Genomic DNA, 18,187 nt, shown 5'->3' with positions numbered 1-18,187 from the left:
TGAACAATATTTTCCTCTTAAATGGCAAGAGGCCAGAAATAAAAAGACCATCTCTGGGGCTTAAATGATGGTATATTGTAAAAAAAGTTGAAATAAATACCTCCTCATAGAGTATCAAATTACCAGCACAGAAAGATAAAGACTGACAGATTAATTAAAAATATGTTATGCAAGAATGTTAATGGCTTTACATTACCAGATTTCATCACTGTTTATAAAGCTCTTTTGTACCTAATTCCAGTGTTTATTCAGAAAAGTACAATGCCTTGCTAAGGAGATACTTCCAAATGTCTGAAGTAAAATCACCCTGAGAAGTACAGCTGACTATGAGGAACAGGTAGGTTCCTCACAGGAAGGGATAGTAGTTTGACACCTAAAACCTTTTAAAACCCATCTGAAGCTAAATTTCACCATGTCACTCATGCTACTAAGTAGGATGTTCATAAGTTTGTTCATTCTTTCCATACTCTCTCCAGCAGCAGAATTACTGTTTACTTATATACCTGGCTCAAGTATATAAACTTGCCCTAAGAAGAGCCACAGTGAATTTCAAAGTAAAGAACTAAACTGTTATATGTTATTTAATTTAGGGCAATCAAATGAAAAAAGAATAAATCAGGAAAAGAATATGTTGTCATAATACTTGTGGCTCTGTAGCCATGAGAATCTGCCACTGATACTTGCATATTAGGTGTGATTCAAGCAGTCATGCTAATATTCCAGGCAAGGTGCTAGAGCAAGATGCCCTATAGATTTTACAATAGCATCTTGAGAGGTTTGTGTTCTAGGAAAATGCAGGTATCTGGTTCCTGTGACTAACCTGAGTAAGATCTGTTCTAGAAATAGCCCTTTCGCACTTTTCTGAAAAAACAACCATCTCATATCACTATGGTTTCTATTACCTTCATAACTCATTGCACTGTGCACATTTCATTTTAGGACTGAGTAGTCCATGTCTCTCCACTGGCTGCAACAAGAAATGGATTCTGCATTAAACAATTTAACTGACAAGCATTCCAAGACCTTGTTCAAGCAGCCAGGCAAAGGAAACCATATTGGAGATTGTTTTTGCTAAACTGCTTCAATAAATAATACTAACCTGTGTACTGAAGATGCATGGGGTGTCCTACATATAGCATGTCAATATGGGGTGGATGCTTTACCCTGATTAGCCTTGTTTGGTTCTCCAAAGAAGGAGTCACACAAAAGCTTGGAACAAAGTCCTTCTGGCAGTCCATGTTGCTTCGACAAACTTTGCTGGCTTCAATAACTTTTCGTGCTGGCAGACAGGCATACTGCAAAGAGAATTTGAAATGATTATGAAAGTTAAAGGTATTTACCAAGGGATCAGAATAAAAGAATTAAATATTCCTTTTTAAAGAAAAGAAATGCCTCACTGATATCAGTCCATGAAGAGCTGAAATCTGATTTTTTTCTTAGTTTTTTTTTTTTGTCAAATCCTGAAGAACCTCTACCTGATACATATTCAACCTTTCACTCCATATTTAGTGGAATGAGGAAGAAAGGGTGTGCACATACACCAAAATCAAAGCATTTTTAGAAAGGTACACACCTGCATAACAAAAAATGAAGGCATCTAAACATAGGTCAGTGATTTCTAACGGACAAAGCCTGCATCAACATACTAGTGACTTACCTGTATTAGAAGTTGTAGTCCTCATTGATCTAAAACCTCATTTGGCTGAACAAAAGCTTATGTTCAGTAAATAAAACAACGAACCTACCAGGTGTGTGATAGCTAAGAAACTATTCTCAACTAAGAGGAACACAGGACTTAATGCAGCGCTGCGTCCTTATAACTCCTACCTATAACTCTACCACTCTACAGTCTGAAAGATCAGATCTTTCTTACTCCCAACAGGCCGAAGACAGTACAGCAGAAGGGAACAGGAAATTGGTTTTCCCCCTCATGTCTCTCATAAAAGCTCAGTGACACTTTTCCTTTTGTTCTTAAAACACAAGCAAGGAAAGTTCTTAATCTACTGTTTACCTTAGGAGAAAAAAAAAAGAAAAGTGATTTCTGACTTTTTAGCCTGATCGTTACACTCCCCATAAATGCCTGAGTGTCAGACACTCGCCATTAAGCTTGATACAAGCCCTTCCTATTCTAACGAGAGGGAGAGGACACACTTTCAAGTACTCTGCATAGCACTGCAAAGACTATGTAAAATAATTGTTAAAAAACTCACAGCCAGTCTCAGGACACTTGAAAGTCACAAGGTCACAGGCTTCCGGATGCTTTTATTTCTTCTCTGTTCATAAGTAGCAGCTATGAGCTTAAGAATGCCAAGGCTCAGTGGGATAGTGATTTATCAAATCTTGCTGAACTCCAGGATGTTACCAGTTACTGCCATATTTCAAATGAACTGCTGGAATGTGCTCAATTCTTAGTGGTTAAATACCACAAAAACACCCTGGAGTGGGAAGCTTACCATCACAGAAACTGTAAACATAGCAGATTTGGAACAGACTTACTTGAATTTCTTTGAGTATTTATCACTAGAGATCAGAAAAATAATAAACTGGTATGTGTAAAAAAGTTTACACAGTTGATACTTGTGCTCTTTTTCTTGCAAAGAGAACCAACAGAAATATTCCATCACTGTCAATATGAAACACATATTTTAACAAACATCTCTGAATTTTCATAGAGTCATAGAATGGTTTGGGTTGGAACGGACCATAAAGGTCCTCTCGTTCCAATCCCACTGCCATGGGCAGGGATACTTTCCATTAGACCAAGTTGCTCAGAGCTCCACCCAACCTGGCCTTGAACACCTCCAGGGATGGGGCATCAATTTATTCCTCATATCTAATCTAAATCTGCCCTCTTTCAGTTTAAAGCCATTCCCCCTTGCCCTATCACTACATGCCCTTGTAAAAAGTCCCTCCCCAGCTCTCTTGTAGCCCCTTTAGACACTGGAAGACTGCTGTATTCTTTTTTGAAGGAAGTAAGTCAAAATCCTACTGAGAAACTTTGTTTTCACGTGACAAGAAAATGAACATGGTGAAAAAGGAATCAAATAGTGGCCCTCATTTTGAGAAACTGGGCAACTTCTAGGACTTTCTCCTGCATGTTTTTTGTTTAACTTAGGGAGCAGCACTACTGACTTCAAACAAAATAACTGAACAGGTAGTCCAGTGCTTTGCTTTGCCTGTAGTGCTCAATACCTTTAAAGACTGAAGCACCAAAATAAGCCAATTTCACCTTCTTCTCAAAAGCTGCTTTTTTCTCACCAGTTCTGCATCCAGGATACTGAAAATCAGTTAGGTGTCTTTTTGCCTGAAGGAATGAGGGCTCTTAAGATTTTTTATGATTCTTCCAGAGACTCTCTGAGTGATCATGGGAAAAAATCATAATTAATATTTTGTGGGGTTTTAAGCTGTAAATGGGGAGAATAATATATATATATACCTTTATTACAAACTGTAGATATTTTTAAACACATGAGCATGCTGCATAAATGTTGGTAAATATTACTAATTAATTTAAGTAATTTCAGATTTACCAAAGAGAATTAGCAGTTGAAGTAACTTACCAGATGGCTGTCCAACTTATTGCTATATGAAAAGCAAATGTCTGTGAGGCTGTTGTTACTACAACATTCAACTGTGCCATCGAGTCTTCTGTAGACTAAAGAACATAGGGATAGAGTAAATAGTTGATATTATAGTAATTTCCTGAAAAAAGAATTAGCCTCTGAATAAAGCAAAACAACCATTCTGCAGCCTTTGAGAATTATAGTAATTCACACAGCATAGCTGAGATTCAGTCACAACTAAAAATAAGTTTCACCACCAATGTGTGTGAATGTCACATACTGATTTTTTCATCTTAATAAATCTCCTGGAGATACTGGGCATCTACCACTGCAGTGTTTTGAGCATTGTGAGTTACAAAAACCATTTTATTCATTGCCCCCAACTTGCATCAAGGTTTGGCATAGAAGTTATTTAGCCACTACTGTACTGATGTCACTGGCTGGCTATGGAAATGACAAGGCCCAAAACGTACTCTTTAAAATGTGAAAGCCTTTATAAGATTCAAATTCTGAAGGCTTTTCAAACCTTGAGGGTTGCAGCAGTGAATAAATGATGTTTTAAACCATGATTTAACTAGTTTGGAATCTTTGCACAGATGCTCTTTAAATGAAAGCAGCCTAACTAACAGTGCAACAACAGCTTAAAAACACACACACAAAACAATGGTCACTATAAGAACCTATATAATAGCAACTGCAGTACCTTCTTTAGGAGAGCAGTAACATGGAGCTTTATGCCTGGGGCTTACAGGTGCAAGCACTGTACCATACAAACCTTTCTTCAAGTACCCTGAGGCTAAGAAACCACAGAGATTTCTGAACAGTGAATGACCATGAAATTAGTTTCCTTATAAACTACATTGAAAACACTTTAATTTCAGGAAGGTCCTTGGAGCATTGTTTTCTGTCTAGCTTCATACTCAAATAGTTTACTCTCCATTTGTTTTATGATCAAATAGATGGGGTCCATTTGCTATATACATTTTTATTGATACTCTGTATTTATGTCAAGTTGTGAACTGTCAAGGTTTTGATAAATGACAGCTGCTAGAGACCAAACAGAGTTCATTTAATTTCAGAGGAATATTTCTCACTGCTGGAGGCTTATGACTCCGAAAATGCAGACAGACTAGTCTGATTAGAAGGCAGCAGTGGGGACAAAGGGCTGCTAACACAATACAGCAACCAAGCTTGGAAGCAATACCAAGCCTCCAGTATTAAGCCTCTAGTATTTCAATCTAAATAGGACTGCTTCAACTGCAGAATATGCAGTTTTATTATCCATTACTCTGAAATTGCATTTCAGAGAACAGCAGAACCTCAGCATACATATACCTACAGTGCCTGAGAATTGGTTCTTACCAGCCCTGCCCAGCTGAAAGCATGAGCCAAAGTTGCCCTCCTCTTCAGAGGCATAATCCAAACTGTTAGGTTTCTAAAAGCAGGTTCTTACCCATATTCCACTAGTTTCCAGTTTAAATATTTATCTTAGTTCCAGCTGTAAGATTATTTTCCTTACATACTAAAAAAAAAAATTACCTTTTCAGTCTCACAAAAGTACTACAATGCACCAAACAAGGGCAGTCGAGTTGCCTGACCTCCTGTTTATTTCCAGTATGATGGAAAAATGCAGTGAAAATTTTAAAGCTCTGAACAGCATCATATAGGTTTTGCTCAGTAGCAGCTCCTTACCTTTGGAATTCAGTTTCCATGGATGTTTGCATGTAAGAAAGTCTAGAGAGCTTTAGGGCATGTCATGAGACATTCAGTCAATTTAACTTGACTGTTCTTTTTTGTTCTACTTAACTTTTGTTTATTGTTCTGGTTTAGTTCAGTTCACTTTTTTTTTTCTGTTTCTCAGGGGTAAGCCCTTATAGCAACAAGCACTCAAATGTATAAATGGAAACAGACTGACTTACAGAAGCAATATATGCAATCCAGACAAAACTGAGTTTATGGGCAATGACATAAAACCAGTATAGTGAGACACATCAGAAGAAGTGACCATAATAAAGCACATCATTGGGTTAAGCCATACAATTTGCAATGTCACGCTGATCAAAGCTGTAAGGTAATGTGTGGAGTTTACATCTGCAAAAGATCACTGAGTGATTTTAAGTTAATGGAACTTAAAATAGAGGAGATAATTGCATTACTGATAATAACCAAGTTTTGCAATATCCTGAAGAAGCAAATTTTATTATTCAGATCATACAGGGTAATTGTACAGGATGACTGAAAAACAAGAGAAATTCTTCTGTCTACCTTGTCCTCACTTTCAGATTTCACAGAACAGCACTGGTAACTGCTTAAGATGGGATAGCAGACTTGATTTATGAGAAATCTGACCCCAACAACAAATCCTAAATCCAAAACAGTCTTTCAAACATGATAAAATTAAAATATAAATTAATTAATACATAAAATAATGAGGAGAGCACCTAAAGTCATACCTCTAGTTGGAAAGCTTAATTGCTGTAGGGTGGCTGCACTTACACAGTAGCCAACCTGTGACTTCTCTGAAATGTCTCCCAGACAGGAATTCCAGTCTTCCACATTATAAACTGGGCAGTCTTGTAGGTTAGTGACAAGGTCTCCCACAAAAAGACCTCTTGGTCCATTGGCAGGAGAATCCTGAGAAAAACAGTGAAGCCAGCCATCTTATTGTAGTTAAAACTACACAGATTAGTTTACAGTTCTACTGAATAACTATGAAATCTTTAGGTTAAGATACTATTTCCCTAGAAACAAAATTTCAGACTCCACTAGAACTGATTATTTTAATTTATGATAAAGCATTACAAAAAATACCATCCTTTACAAATAATGACTATTTAGTGCAAAGAAGGAAAAGGAAGAAAGGGAAGAAAGGAGGACCTCCAAGTGTCCCTAGGACCTCTTCAAATTTGAGTAATTGTTTTCATACAAGTTAAAATGGTAAGAAGCCCCACAACATATTAAGTTCAAGCAACTTAAATGAATACTTTGAAACCTTCAAGAAAGTGGCGTGTACCTATACTTTAAAAGGTAATAAAGCATAATAAATGTCACTCTCTCCTCAGTTATATCAGTTGACTTTCAGATCGAAGAAAGGCTGAATCCTTTCAGCTCTGCTGTTCAACTGTGCTGTATTTGATTAAGTCAGAAAAAAAATCAGGCCTTTCCAGAATCTCAGAAGTCTATCTCTACTTTGCTTCCAGCTGACCAAACAAGGAATTCAGCTCAAAATAATCTTTAACATTAAAACCAGATAACAGTAACTAGAGCAATAATGCAGTTTCCAGTAGATTTGCTTTGTGCCAATACTGAAAAAAAGTTAACTCCCCCCAGAAATAAGCTGCAAACTCATCTCAAACGCCTACACAGTTTTATAGTATGCTGAATAGTCTATAATTATTCACACTATGTTCTTTTATTTACTAATATTAAAATACATGAGACTAAGAAGAAAACTTTAAGCAAAAAGTTCAATATATTTGATTCTGCAGAGTGCTGCACTGACTAAATCTGATTGTGCTAATAAGAGATAGAGATACATTTCAGGTCACAAAGCATATAATATGAAAACAGCAAAGATCTTTTCTTACCTCTGCAACCTCAGTGACAAGTGCCCCAACACCCGTGTAATAGAAAGGGAAAAGAATGGCTGGCAGCAGAAACAAAACCATGAAACTGGCAACACCAAGAACAAAATTATGCCACACTCCTAAAAAGAAGCAAAAAAAAGATTCTAAATAAAAACTAATAACAAAAGCTGGTTTTGAAATTTTTCTACAGCTATCTTCTAATTAACTTTCCTGAAATTGTTAATGTAAGAATGGATAAAAAGTTAATTAGTGTTGAACATAGGCATAAAAGAAGAATACATACATAACTTTACAAACTTTCGTTTCTGTGATGCCACTTCGTAAGGAAGTTTTAGACAAACCTCTGAGCCCCTGAGAATTACACTATCAGAAAAGACAGGCAAGCAGTAAGTCCACTTCTAAGGTGTCATTCTACCACATGGAGATTTCATCATGTACCACTACTTTTCTAAGTATGCAGTGAGCAGAGCACCCAGAAGAAAAACTGGGCTTCTGAATCAATTATTAAAATACAGTTTCTATCTATAGAGTTGTCTTCAATCATAAATATAAAAAAAAGGAATGAAATTTAGTACTTGTCACCTTCTATCACAATAAACTGCTGAATTTACGATTAATGGGCTTATTTTTTTAATAAATGCTGTTTGCCCTAGTCAGCAAGATGTCTGAAATTTAGTGGCAATTCAAGATTTGCTATGGTTATCTCCATTATTTCAATTGAATTATTACATGTATATGTGCCAAACGAGTTAAGAAAATTATTTGAAAAAAAGGCTTCTCTTACAAGAAAATCTGGACCTAAAACCACATCAAGAAATTAAGTTGTGCAATCAGCATTTCCTGACACGTTATTCTGGGGAACATATTTGCAATTGCAATCTTTATAGTATGTTGCTCTCTACAGGAGGAAATGAACGACTATCATAAGACACAGTTGGCTTTCATTTTTAAAGCTTTATGGCTTTCCACACTCAGTACTGTTCCAATTTTTTCACTGAGTTTGTGTTCTTGCACAAACATTTTGTATGAACAATGCAGGAACACTGCAATGTTAAAGACTCCTTATTTCCTTCTTACAGTGCTTCATCTTATTACGAGGAGTTTGATTCAATTCTGTATTTACAGTGCAGTTACAGGACAGGAATTGAAGTAAATATATCTAAAAATATATTAAACCTATCTTTCTTGAAGTGTATACAACACAGGAATGGGAACATATGGCAGACTCTTATCTCCCCTCTCTATCTCTACATCTCACCTGGTCTTCTTTTACACTTCTAATTCTGCAGAAATGAGAGACATTTTTGAAGTACTTGAAGTAAGGGTTTGTTGCCATTTCCACTAGCAGACACTTCTCAAAGTAATTTCTCTTTCTATAGTTTTTAATTGCATCTCACTGAAAGGCAATCAGATAGAGGAAATGTTTCTGCAATCAGTACTCCTTATCTCACATACACACACATATGCACGAACAGACACACAAGTGCAACAAATCCAAAAGCAGTAAGTAAATATTTTAACTTTACTGTTTTAAACTTTTTATCTTAAAAATATTTTTTCAGTTTAACAGCTTAACAAAAGATAAAAAGGAAAAATGGAAACAAAATTCCTTTGCAAGACAGTGGCTGCTACAGAGAGAAAACTGAAAAAAACCTCAACCTTATATTAATAAATAAAAAAGAGGTGATGGAATTGCTAGAGTGTGACAAGGAATACTTTCAAACAGCTGGAAAACATGAGCCTTACTGCAATAACTGACAGTTAGCTGTATGGAATACAGCAGAAAAGTCTAAAATAGAAAGGTTTTAAACTCATCCCAGGTGATCCACAGAAAAATAAACATGCTCAAAATGAGAATACCTGTAGAGGCACACTGCTCAGTATACCTTCAACTTCATCTTTCTAAAACAACCTCATCCTCAGATACTTAATTTCTTATATTTAAAAAGGGCCACTTTACGCAACTCTTAAACCACCTTAAAATAATTTATGAATTATTAAATTTTTAAAAGATAATTGAATTTTAAAAATATTTAACTCCAGTTAAAGATGAGACAAAACGTATTAAAATTATCTTAAAAAGTAATACAAATACTTGAACTAATTACAAGAAAGTTCTGCACAGAAGCACTTTTCATCTAGTAGGCATGAAATTATGTTCTAAATACTACAAGTCTTGCAGGAACGCTCATTTGCTTGAACTCATGATGCCATCTGCTGTACAACAAATATACTCTTTAATCTCCAAAGCATAGGTGGAGTATTTGGTGTTGTCCTCTACTCTAGCTCTGTTACTTGGCTGCCATACAAAAATCTGAAAGCATGTCTCTGTAAATTCAAATCTTCTGAACACTGAGAATAGGCTCATTCAACTGTTCTGACAATTAAAACGAGTCGTTTACTGAGTAACATATTTTATCATTATCAAGTATCCTAGTTCTGAAACATATCAATCATTAACTGTAAAAAAAGGCATGTATTAGTTATAACTAAATTGAAAACAAGCTGTTCATGCTAGCCAGTCTTGCAATGTGCTTGCTCCTTACCTTGTATTACCCTATTTCAGGTTTCCCAAGAAACATGACAAATTATTTAAGTGTTTGCTTGCCATCAAAGCATGCAAACAATTACTTTCTATTACAGCTTAGAATCTAATTTTTCTAGATAATTTCTCAGGAATCTATGTAAGCAACCCATTTTGAAAATCAATGTCTTTTCTTTGAGTTCTGTTCACCAAAGCTGATAATGGAAATTGATTAATTTGAGAAATGTGGTTTCATAAAAATTAGCCTATTGCAGTGAATAATTTTTGTTGATTAGAATATTTGGAATATAGATATATTAACTTACCTAACATTTGTAATTATTTACTTGATTTATGAAAGCTTGAAAACAAGTTTGCTAAAGGTTTCTGTATGTCTACACCCTATATGATGTTTTAGATACAATATTCAAGAAACAATGTTAGAAACTAAACATTAGAACAGGTGGGCTGCTAGCCTACTGTCCCCTGCAATAGAAAATCATCAGTATCAAGAACTAAACCAAGATATCTTCTCTATCTCCGTTTCAGTTGTTTGGGAACCACTTTTGCCTATAGAAATAATCATACAAGTGGTTCAGGCAGAATAACACAGTCTCAGTTTGACTTTTCAGAGCAACAGGGCTCTACTTCCCAGCTGCCAGAGACTTCAAAAAACATCAAGTCAAAACCATCTGGAGGTTATTTGGAGCCATAAGCTATGATTCTCTTTGGACATTTGTGTTTTAACTTTTATTTCCTCCTGATGGCAACATCAAAACACAACTCATAGGTCAATGAAAATCACTTACAATACTACTGAAAAATAGATTGCTCCTATTGCAGAAAATGGTACTGAATTGCTCAAGGATGTTCACCTGTGACAGCAAGTCATGTTCTTATATCACATCTTCTGACTATTTTCCAGCTCGTGTGCTCCAAGGTTTTGTTACTTAGGCCATATGATATGCAAAAAAACCCCCACACAACAAACAAAAAAGACAAAAAGGTGCTTTTGCACCTGAGCTGGTGTAAGAGCTTTTTCTAATGAGAGGAAGGTCAGAAACTACATTTTTTCCCCAACCACACAACTGGAATTTCTTATGCACAACTATTCTAAATCAGATCTAGAATATAATGTTTTTCATGACAGGAAATTGGTACTCATTTAAGACACTAGAAACAGACATCTCTAGCCCAGAAAGCAGCAGGATATGGACAGTGATCAAATGATTTTCTGAAATGATAATGTAGGTTCAGAACAGAAGGATCATCTTTAGGTAAAGAGAAGCTTTGGTACTTCTTAATTCTAAACCTTAAATCCTCTATCAAAGATTCACAAATGACACCTGTAGAATAAGTAACAGTGCTAAGCAAGATTTAGTTAAAAAGCACAAACTATTACCTGCACAAAATATCCTTAATTGCTGGACAGGAGATATCAGTTGCAAGTGAGTTGTGAAAAGGTCAACAAATGCTCCAGGATAGACAATGAAGATAAAAATCCCAAATCCATTAAATCGTACTTGTTCTCTTAAAAAGAAAAAAGAAAAATGTAGTGGTGTTACCACAAATAAAAAAAAGAAAAACTGAGAGATTCTACATAGCACATGTATTTTTGACAATAAAAATAACTAAAATTATAATTATAAACAAAATTATTTTTCATAATACCAATAACTGAAAGATAATTAAACTACAGAATGTTTTCTGCAGTAGTTGCCATGTTGAAGCAGCACACATCTGTGAGTCTGGTAAAAAATAAAGGATAAGGTCAGCTTCCTTTCTCCTGGTAATACATGAAATATATTTTAACTTGAAAGTAGGTGGTTTTTTAAAAAAAGTATTTTAACATTTAGAGTATTTTTTTCTTTTAAGTAAAAAAAAGGCAGTCTGTAGGAAGCAGTTTCAAAGTCATCTATGAAAAATTATCTGCAAGAAGCAATTGCTTCCCTTTTAAAGAAACATTTATAGATCTCTGGAATTTACAATTTCTTTGTTTCTCCTAAACGAAATTTAGAGTAAATTGTAAACTAACAAAAACGAGGGAAATGTAATCTGAAAAAACGAAAACAATTTGAGAGGTTAAAAGGACAAATGCTAATGCCCTTCCAACGGTTAATATTCTACAATTCTATGATTCTATTTAAATATATTAGTAGCTGACACTGTCATACAGATAATATTTTTTTTCAGAGGTTTTACAATTGCTTTTAAGTGGAATGTTTTGGAACAAATACATTAAGTTTTTCTGAAGCTAGAAATTTCATTAGGCATGAGACAATCATGTTAACAAGACAAACCAGGCACAGATCAGCTAATACCATATCTTTACTGAGACAGTATACTGGGTATAACATTTTATTTATTCACATTTATTTGTTTACTGTGTATACACAAAAACAGAAATACAAAAAATTTTTCAGAATGAAGTCGTACACTAATTCTGTGGAGCTAACTCACCAGACTCACCCATGCTACCAATTAGTAACAGCCACTCTAACACCTATACATGATTTCATGACTTGGGTAGGAGGCACAGAGTGAAGAAGAAGAAGAAGACGACAATTTTTTTGGTAAAAGCCTTGACTAAGCTGAGGCTCAAATATTTCAAGCTCTTGTAGTTCACTGCTAATGTTACCTTGCACTGAAGTTGCCAAAAGTTTATTAGATTTCAGGAAGGCTAAGTGACTTGCCAGAATAATGAAATTTGCCCACAGCTATTTAGCAAAGCCTAGACCCCGAGGATTTACAGTAACAGCACTACAGACCCAACTGGTCTAGGAAGAAAATAAAGCCAAGCAGAAAACAGCAGCAGCAACATTGGCTGCCAATGTATACATTGGACAAACTAATTTCTCTCCTGGAAACAGCTGGGAAACAATTTTTTTGGCAAAAAACATAACCCAAAATTGAATATTCAGAATGTTTGCTCTAGATCTTGAATAAAGATATCAGACAACTTAGCACACAAAACACAAGCCAGACAATTTAAGATCTATTTTAAAGTATCATTGTGCAACAGCACATGGGTCCTCTTCAACTGCCACAGGTGCAGAAATGAAATTCCTCTGTGAAAAACGGGACCACTTAAAAGAAGTATTACTTTAAACCCAACGTAGCACTGTATATTTGCAAAGCAGAAGTCCTTTCTCATTATCTGTAGAGTAGACACTTTGAGACCCCTGGTGGCCTAGTGGTTAGCGTGCAGGACTTTCACTGCTGCGACCATGGGTTCGAATCCCGGTCTCCTGGCCTGATGGAGGTCGTTAGCCCTGTGTGGCCATCCATCTATGAGAAGGACACTCTAAACAAACCTACGTCCTGAGGACCTCACTGCCATTGTTCAAGCTTGCTTGGCCCCGGCAGATGAACCTTAGGATTAAAGGGTGGGCTCAGTTCAGCGCAGGCTGTGTCTCACCTAAAAAAAAATCCATTGCGCAGGCTGGAAAGGTAAAAGACCTTTCCCCAAATCTTCGTTCGCGAAGATGGGCCATTATATATTTATAGAGTAGACACTGCATTAAAACTCTATCCTTAATTGCACATCCTTCCAAACTTAAAATGTAAGGAAGCCATGAAATACAGACTGAACAGTCTCTCTAGATAAACCAAAACAGTGCTAACAACATTCTCGGGTAACTGCTCTGGAATATTAGGCTTTGTTGGCAGAGAGTAGGAGAAAAGCAATTTGTGTTTACCGAATAGCTGCCACCCCATGGCCGACTTCATGTATCACACCGCTGATGAGGATTGCAGAGAAGAAATAGGTCAGCTGGCTGACAGGCAAATTGACACCAGGCACCTGTTGATGTGGGCATGACAACAAAACAAAACACAGGAGGAAACCAAGAGGTACAAAGACGAATTCTTTTATCTCTAAAATTCCTGCTCTCAGCTTTCTCCGATCCACAACAAGGGGCTGTTCTCATGCAGCACTATCACTTTGTACCTCTTTTCCCAACTTATCCAACGTATTGTAACATATATTAAATATATATCCTTTTGTTGAATGTTAAATAGCTCTCCAGGCACAAAAGCCTTCTCCCTGCCCTATTTATTCCCCACAGCCCTGACCAAATGTGTCCTACACTATATTAAGTTTGAGAAGTTCATAAAAATGTACGCAGAACTCCACTCGAAACAGGTTTGGCAATTCTGAGCTTACTTAAATTCTTAGTTTACAATTTCCTGCAGCCCATCATGTAGCTATAGAGAAGATCCACCCCTCAAAAGAAAATAATAAAAATTGTATGGCACTTAAAACATTATAAGCTGTAAAAGTACAAAAGTGACTGAACAATCTCCCTTCTCTCTCCCCATACAAATTACAAGATTATCCCAAACTTATAGGGTCAAAGTAAAGGTAATTTTCACCTATTGTTTTCATCTATGTAGTTTTGGTTGTCTACATATGGCAATTTAACCTTAAAAAACCCCACTTGAAACGAGCATAGTATTTTAATTTACATAAGACATAATATGCAGGCCCCTCGTATTCTTCCTGTTGGTGGATTCCCACCACTCACCAGGTCCCTCATTGCACTAGTTATGAGACACCAGCTGCTTCCAGACAGGCTTCAGTGCGGTCACTTCTCAAAGAATTAGGAACTTTCCTAATCTTTCCTCCTGATGGACCTTCATCCTGCCCAGTTCCACCTCCCCTCAGGGCTGCAGTGGGACAATAAGGCTACTTCCACTGCTTCTCTGGGGCAGTTCTCTTGTCTGCTCCACAGCTTTTTCCACTGGAGGCGGGGTGCAGTTCACTGCAGTCACTAACAGCTGATATGAACACAACTTGAATTGCAATCCAGTGTCACAAAAGAGATGCTATAGTCAAAAATTTATGGTCTGTTTATAGGACTCTATAAAAACCACCCCTGTGGAAACCCAAAGGGTGCCGATTCAACTGCAGATCCAGAGCAGGTTTGATTCTACCTCCATTCAGTTCTGCACATTCCACACTTACATGCATTCACCTACCCATGCAGCAGGCTGAAATAGCTAAAATAAATCCTTCAAAAGACTGTTTTCATTAATGTTAATCATCCCACAAATTCTGTCCAGAGTGTGATCATGACTAAGATATTTATCTTAACTGGCACGACTGTGGTACCTCACTGGATGAAGACACCTGCTCTCCATTCTTTGAGCATCCCTTGGTTGCACTGCAGCATCAGCTGCTGGCACTAAAGCATTTCCAAGTGGTGTTGCCAGTGACCCTCTGCAATGGGAGGACAGATAGCCATAGCAAGAGTTGCCATCTCAATGCCACCACAACTGTGGCCTGCTAGAACACAGCACCCTGCTTTCAGACTTCACATCAAAGAAGCTATTTTCAGATTCACCTAAAACAGAAGCTACCTCTCATGAAGGGTTCTGAAACCAATAGCAGTATCTCGTAAAAAAGCATGTCATCTTATATTTTATGGTCTTCTGGAAATGCCTTTAATAAAAGAAGATCCTTTGCTAGTAACTGATCTGCCTCCTTCCTATTTTTGTCAATAGGCAACCAACACAGGGGGAAGCTGAAGAAAAACAGCCCAGTTACCTGTAGATAAGTATTTTAAACAAAGTACACGACTGACCAAAAGAGGAAGGGTACAAAAATCTTAATAAAACATAAGCAGAATTGTTTCTCCCTCTCTCTATAGCCAAAGGCTAAAAGGTTAAACAGATTTATGCCACAGGCTAAAGTTAAGTTAAAAAAGAAAAAGTGGGGTGTTTTGTTGTTTTTTTTTTTTTAACTAACTCATTCTCCTCCAGGCAGTCAAATACAAGTAAATAATTTAAATGAGAAGGTCATCCTGAGTTGTTCTTCACCTCTTAACAACCATAAATGGGTCACTGTTTTGTGTCAACTTATGCTAGCTCATTCCCCTTAAAAAGAATACTGAAACTCATTAAAGGCAGAATTATACAACTGTGACCATTCAGGAATAAAAGAATGAGGTAGGAAAGGAAGAGTCAAGTTAGGAGAAGTAACCATATCCCCATACATGACATTACATTACCCCTATATAGTAAATTGTTCTCAGTGCCAGTCAATGCTCGGTTTGAATACAGTCATATTGCCACAGGCAGTCACTGAGGAATCAATTCCACATTGAATTGCGAACATTGTCCTACTTTTCTTCTTTCATTGTTTCAATTCACACTAGATTAATTCCAAAGGCTCATCTTTACTTTGGTTGCCTCTACCTTATTTTCTCCAAAGAGCAATATATTGACAAAGACCACTTTACTCTGGTGTCACAGAAGTGGATAGATTCATATAATGATTTCAGAAAATGAAGATGTAAGGGAAGCTTTTCTTACTCCAGAATGTAATAGACACACATGGTTAGGAGAGACCCTGCTGGCACGTAAATTAAAAATTTTCTGTCTCAAGTTCTACTTGTGCTCTATGGGATGCACATACTGCCCATTCCTGTCTGTTTCTGGAAATAATTCAGGAGCAGGCTGTGGAGTGGGTGATGGCAGTGGCAGTGCCAGCAGTTCTCTCTCAGATCCCACTGCCTGTTTCTGCCAACACATTCTGCATTCGCTATATTCACCTGCATGTGTGAAACAGACCCAGCCATCCAAAGGCACCAGGTTTATGGCACATGCTAATAATAATCAGGCTTCCTGCACTCATGTAATTTTTTAAGTCTAGCTCCGTGCACTTGGTTTAACATTTACAGGACAGTCTATTATGGCAACAGAAAAATCTCAACTTCTGTTCACTAGAAAAGCTGAGTACTTAAACAGAGTAAAATGCCTGGGCACCCCTGCTCTAAGCCATGTAGCAGAAGGCAGAGAAATCTCACAGGACCTTCCGCAGTTCTGGAAAATGACCACACATTTTAGTCAGATAGCACTCCTGGGGTACAAAAGGTGGGTAGGAACCCTTCCAGATAAAAACTGTTGTAAGGCAATGACAGTTCTTCCATTACTGCCTTGCGTAGAGATAAGAAAGACAGGATTTGCAATCTCTCCCGTTCTGTGAAATACATTCTGTTCTAAAACCATATAATATATTGTCCAGCATCAGAAATCCTTAAAAGAATTAAATATATTGTTATTAGGCCTTTAACTAGATACTGCTAGAAACAGCACTTTAAATTTCAGATTGTAAATTAGGTCATAAGTCGTTGAACAATCAAAAAAAATGCCACCTCCTCACTAATAAATCTTTGCTTCTATCACACAAGGCTCTTTGCACTTTCCTTCTCCACTGATGTTTTGTATTGTAGTAAATGAAACAGACTTGCCTGTTCTTGTGAACTCTACACTGCACAGCTCACAGGAGGCAAATTCTTAGCTCTGTTTTATATTCTTAGTACTATAATTTAGGGTTTTTCAAAATGACTAGCCAATTCCCACTCCTGAGAATTTTTAATATAAACTCTTCCGCGTTTGCCTTAATTTGCCCTCTGTTACTATACCCACTCCCCATTTTTAAGGCCGATAACAAACTAGGACATTTTCATGTAGATGAACATTAGGAGTTTGGTTATTCCTGCGTGGGAATATTTAAGCATCACATACCCCATTAAGAAGCCGCTTTATATCACAGCTCTCACATAAAGACCTGAGGAGAGCACACTTACCACGACCTGCAGCATACGATCGTTCTGGGCTCTCGGTGCCTCCGTGAGCATCTGTGTCAGTGTTTGCATCAGCGTCTTCCCGAGGAGAATAACAGAGCCAAACATGGCAACTATTCCAAACACCATTCCTACGCTGAACCTACAAAGAGAAGCAAATAGTTTAGCAATCCACAGCCACAAGAAGATGGGGTGTATATAGCTGCTTTATAGCACAACTTAGCACACAAAACACAGGGCAACACTTATCTGATGCTACTACTATTCAAGTATCAACAATCCAGTACAAAAATATTACCTAAAGGAAACAAATAACAATAATAATGTACACTAATAACATACAATATTTTCCATGGTTAATAAATGTTTTACATCAAACCACATCTTGATCAATTTCCAAATATTTTTATTCTTTTCTTACACATTCTAAATTTTATTCTGCTACCCAATACATGTAACCTGCCTTTAGCTATAATATATAAACATAACTAACAATGTATAATTGACCAAGCTGCACCACACCATCACATATTTAGAGACCTGGATCAAATGATGGGGTAGCTTACAAAATTATAAGCTTTTTCAATACATTTTGCATCTTTCTTATAAACAATAAGAAGTGCTAAAGAACAATAAATGGGACTCAGATCTTTTTTATAGAACAACTAAAAGGTACAACTGCAAGATCAGATTAACATCAATTATTTAAACAACATTTTTTCCTCATCAATTTAGTTTTCATTAAAATCAGTGTTGAAAATAATTTCAATTCATGTCACTCCATCTAGTGGCAAATTTTTATTCAGCATTATTATTTTACACTGTACCATAGCTGAAGGATGTGATAACATTTATTTTCTAACTAAAACACTTCTCCAGCAGTCCTCCTTCTTCTCACAATTACCATCCTTAATGAAGCTCACT

The 18,187-nt window shown here is 36.6% G+C and overlaps 1 protein-coding gene across 6 annotated transcripts in view; it reads right to left on the bottom strand.

The window, feature by feature from the left end:
* Positions 1 to 18,187, bottom strand: part of MBTPS2 (membrane bound transcription factor peptidase, site 2) — a 63,114-nt gene that overhangs the window by 15,927 nt on the left and 29,000 nt on the right. For 5 of the 6 annotated variants that reach the window (XM_027688908.1, XM_027688905.1, XM_027688906.1 and 2 more), the window contains exons 3-9: positions 17,267 to 17,405; positions 13,373 to 13,476; positions 11,077 to 11,204; positions 7,151 to 7,269; positions 6,017 to 6,197; positions 3,561 to 3,655; positions 1,100 to 1,295 (exon numbers count right to left, since the gene is read on the bottom strand). In XM_027688908.1, coding sequence (XP_027544709.1) covers positions 1,100 to 1,295; positions 3,561 to 3,655; positions 6,017 to 6,197; positions 7,151 to 7,269; positions 11,077 to 11,204; positions 13,373 to 13,476; positions 17,267 to 17,405 — 962 coding nt within the window. Of the gene's footprint in view, positions 1 to 902; positions 968 to 1,099; positions 1,296 to 3,560; positions 3,656 to 6,016; positions 6,198 to 7,150; positions 7,270 to 11,076; positions 11,205 to 13,372; positions 13,477 to 17,266; positions 17,406 to 18,187 lie in introns of all 6 variants that reach the window. The other variant, XR_003535085.1, reaches the window with a different exon arrangement.

This window comes from Neopelma chrysocephalum, unplaced genomic scaffold (genome assembly GCF_003984885.1).
Source record: "Neopelma chrysocephalum unplaced genomic scaffold, ASM398488v2 Primary Assembly neopelma1_76, whole genome shotgun sequence".
Classification (NCBI taxonomy): Eukaryota; Metazoa; Chordata; class Aves; order Passeriformes; family Pipridae; genus Neopelma; species Neopelma chrysocephalum.
This window is presented reverse-complemented; position numbering and strand designations above follow the sequence as displayed.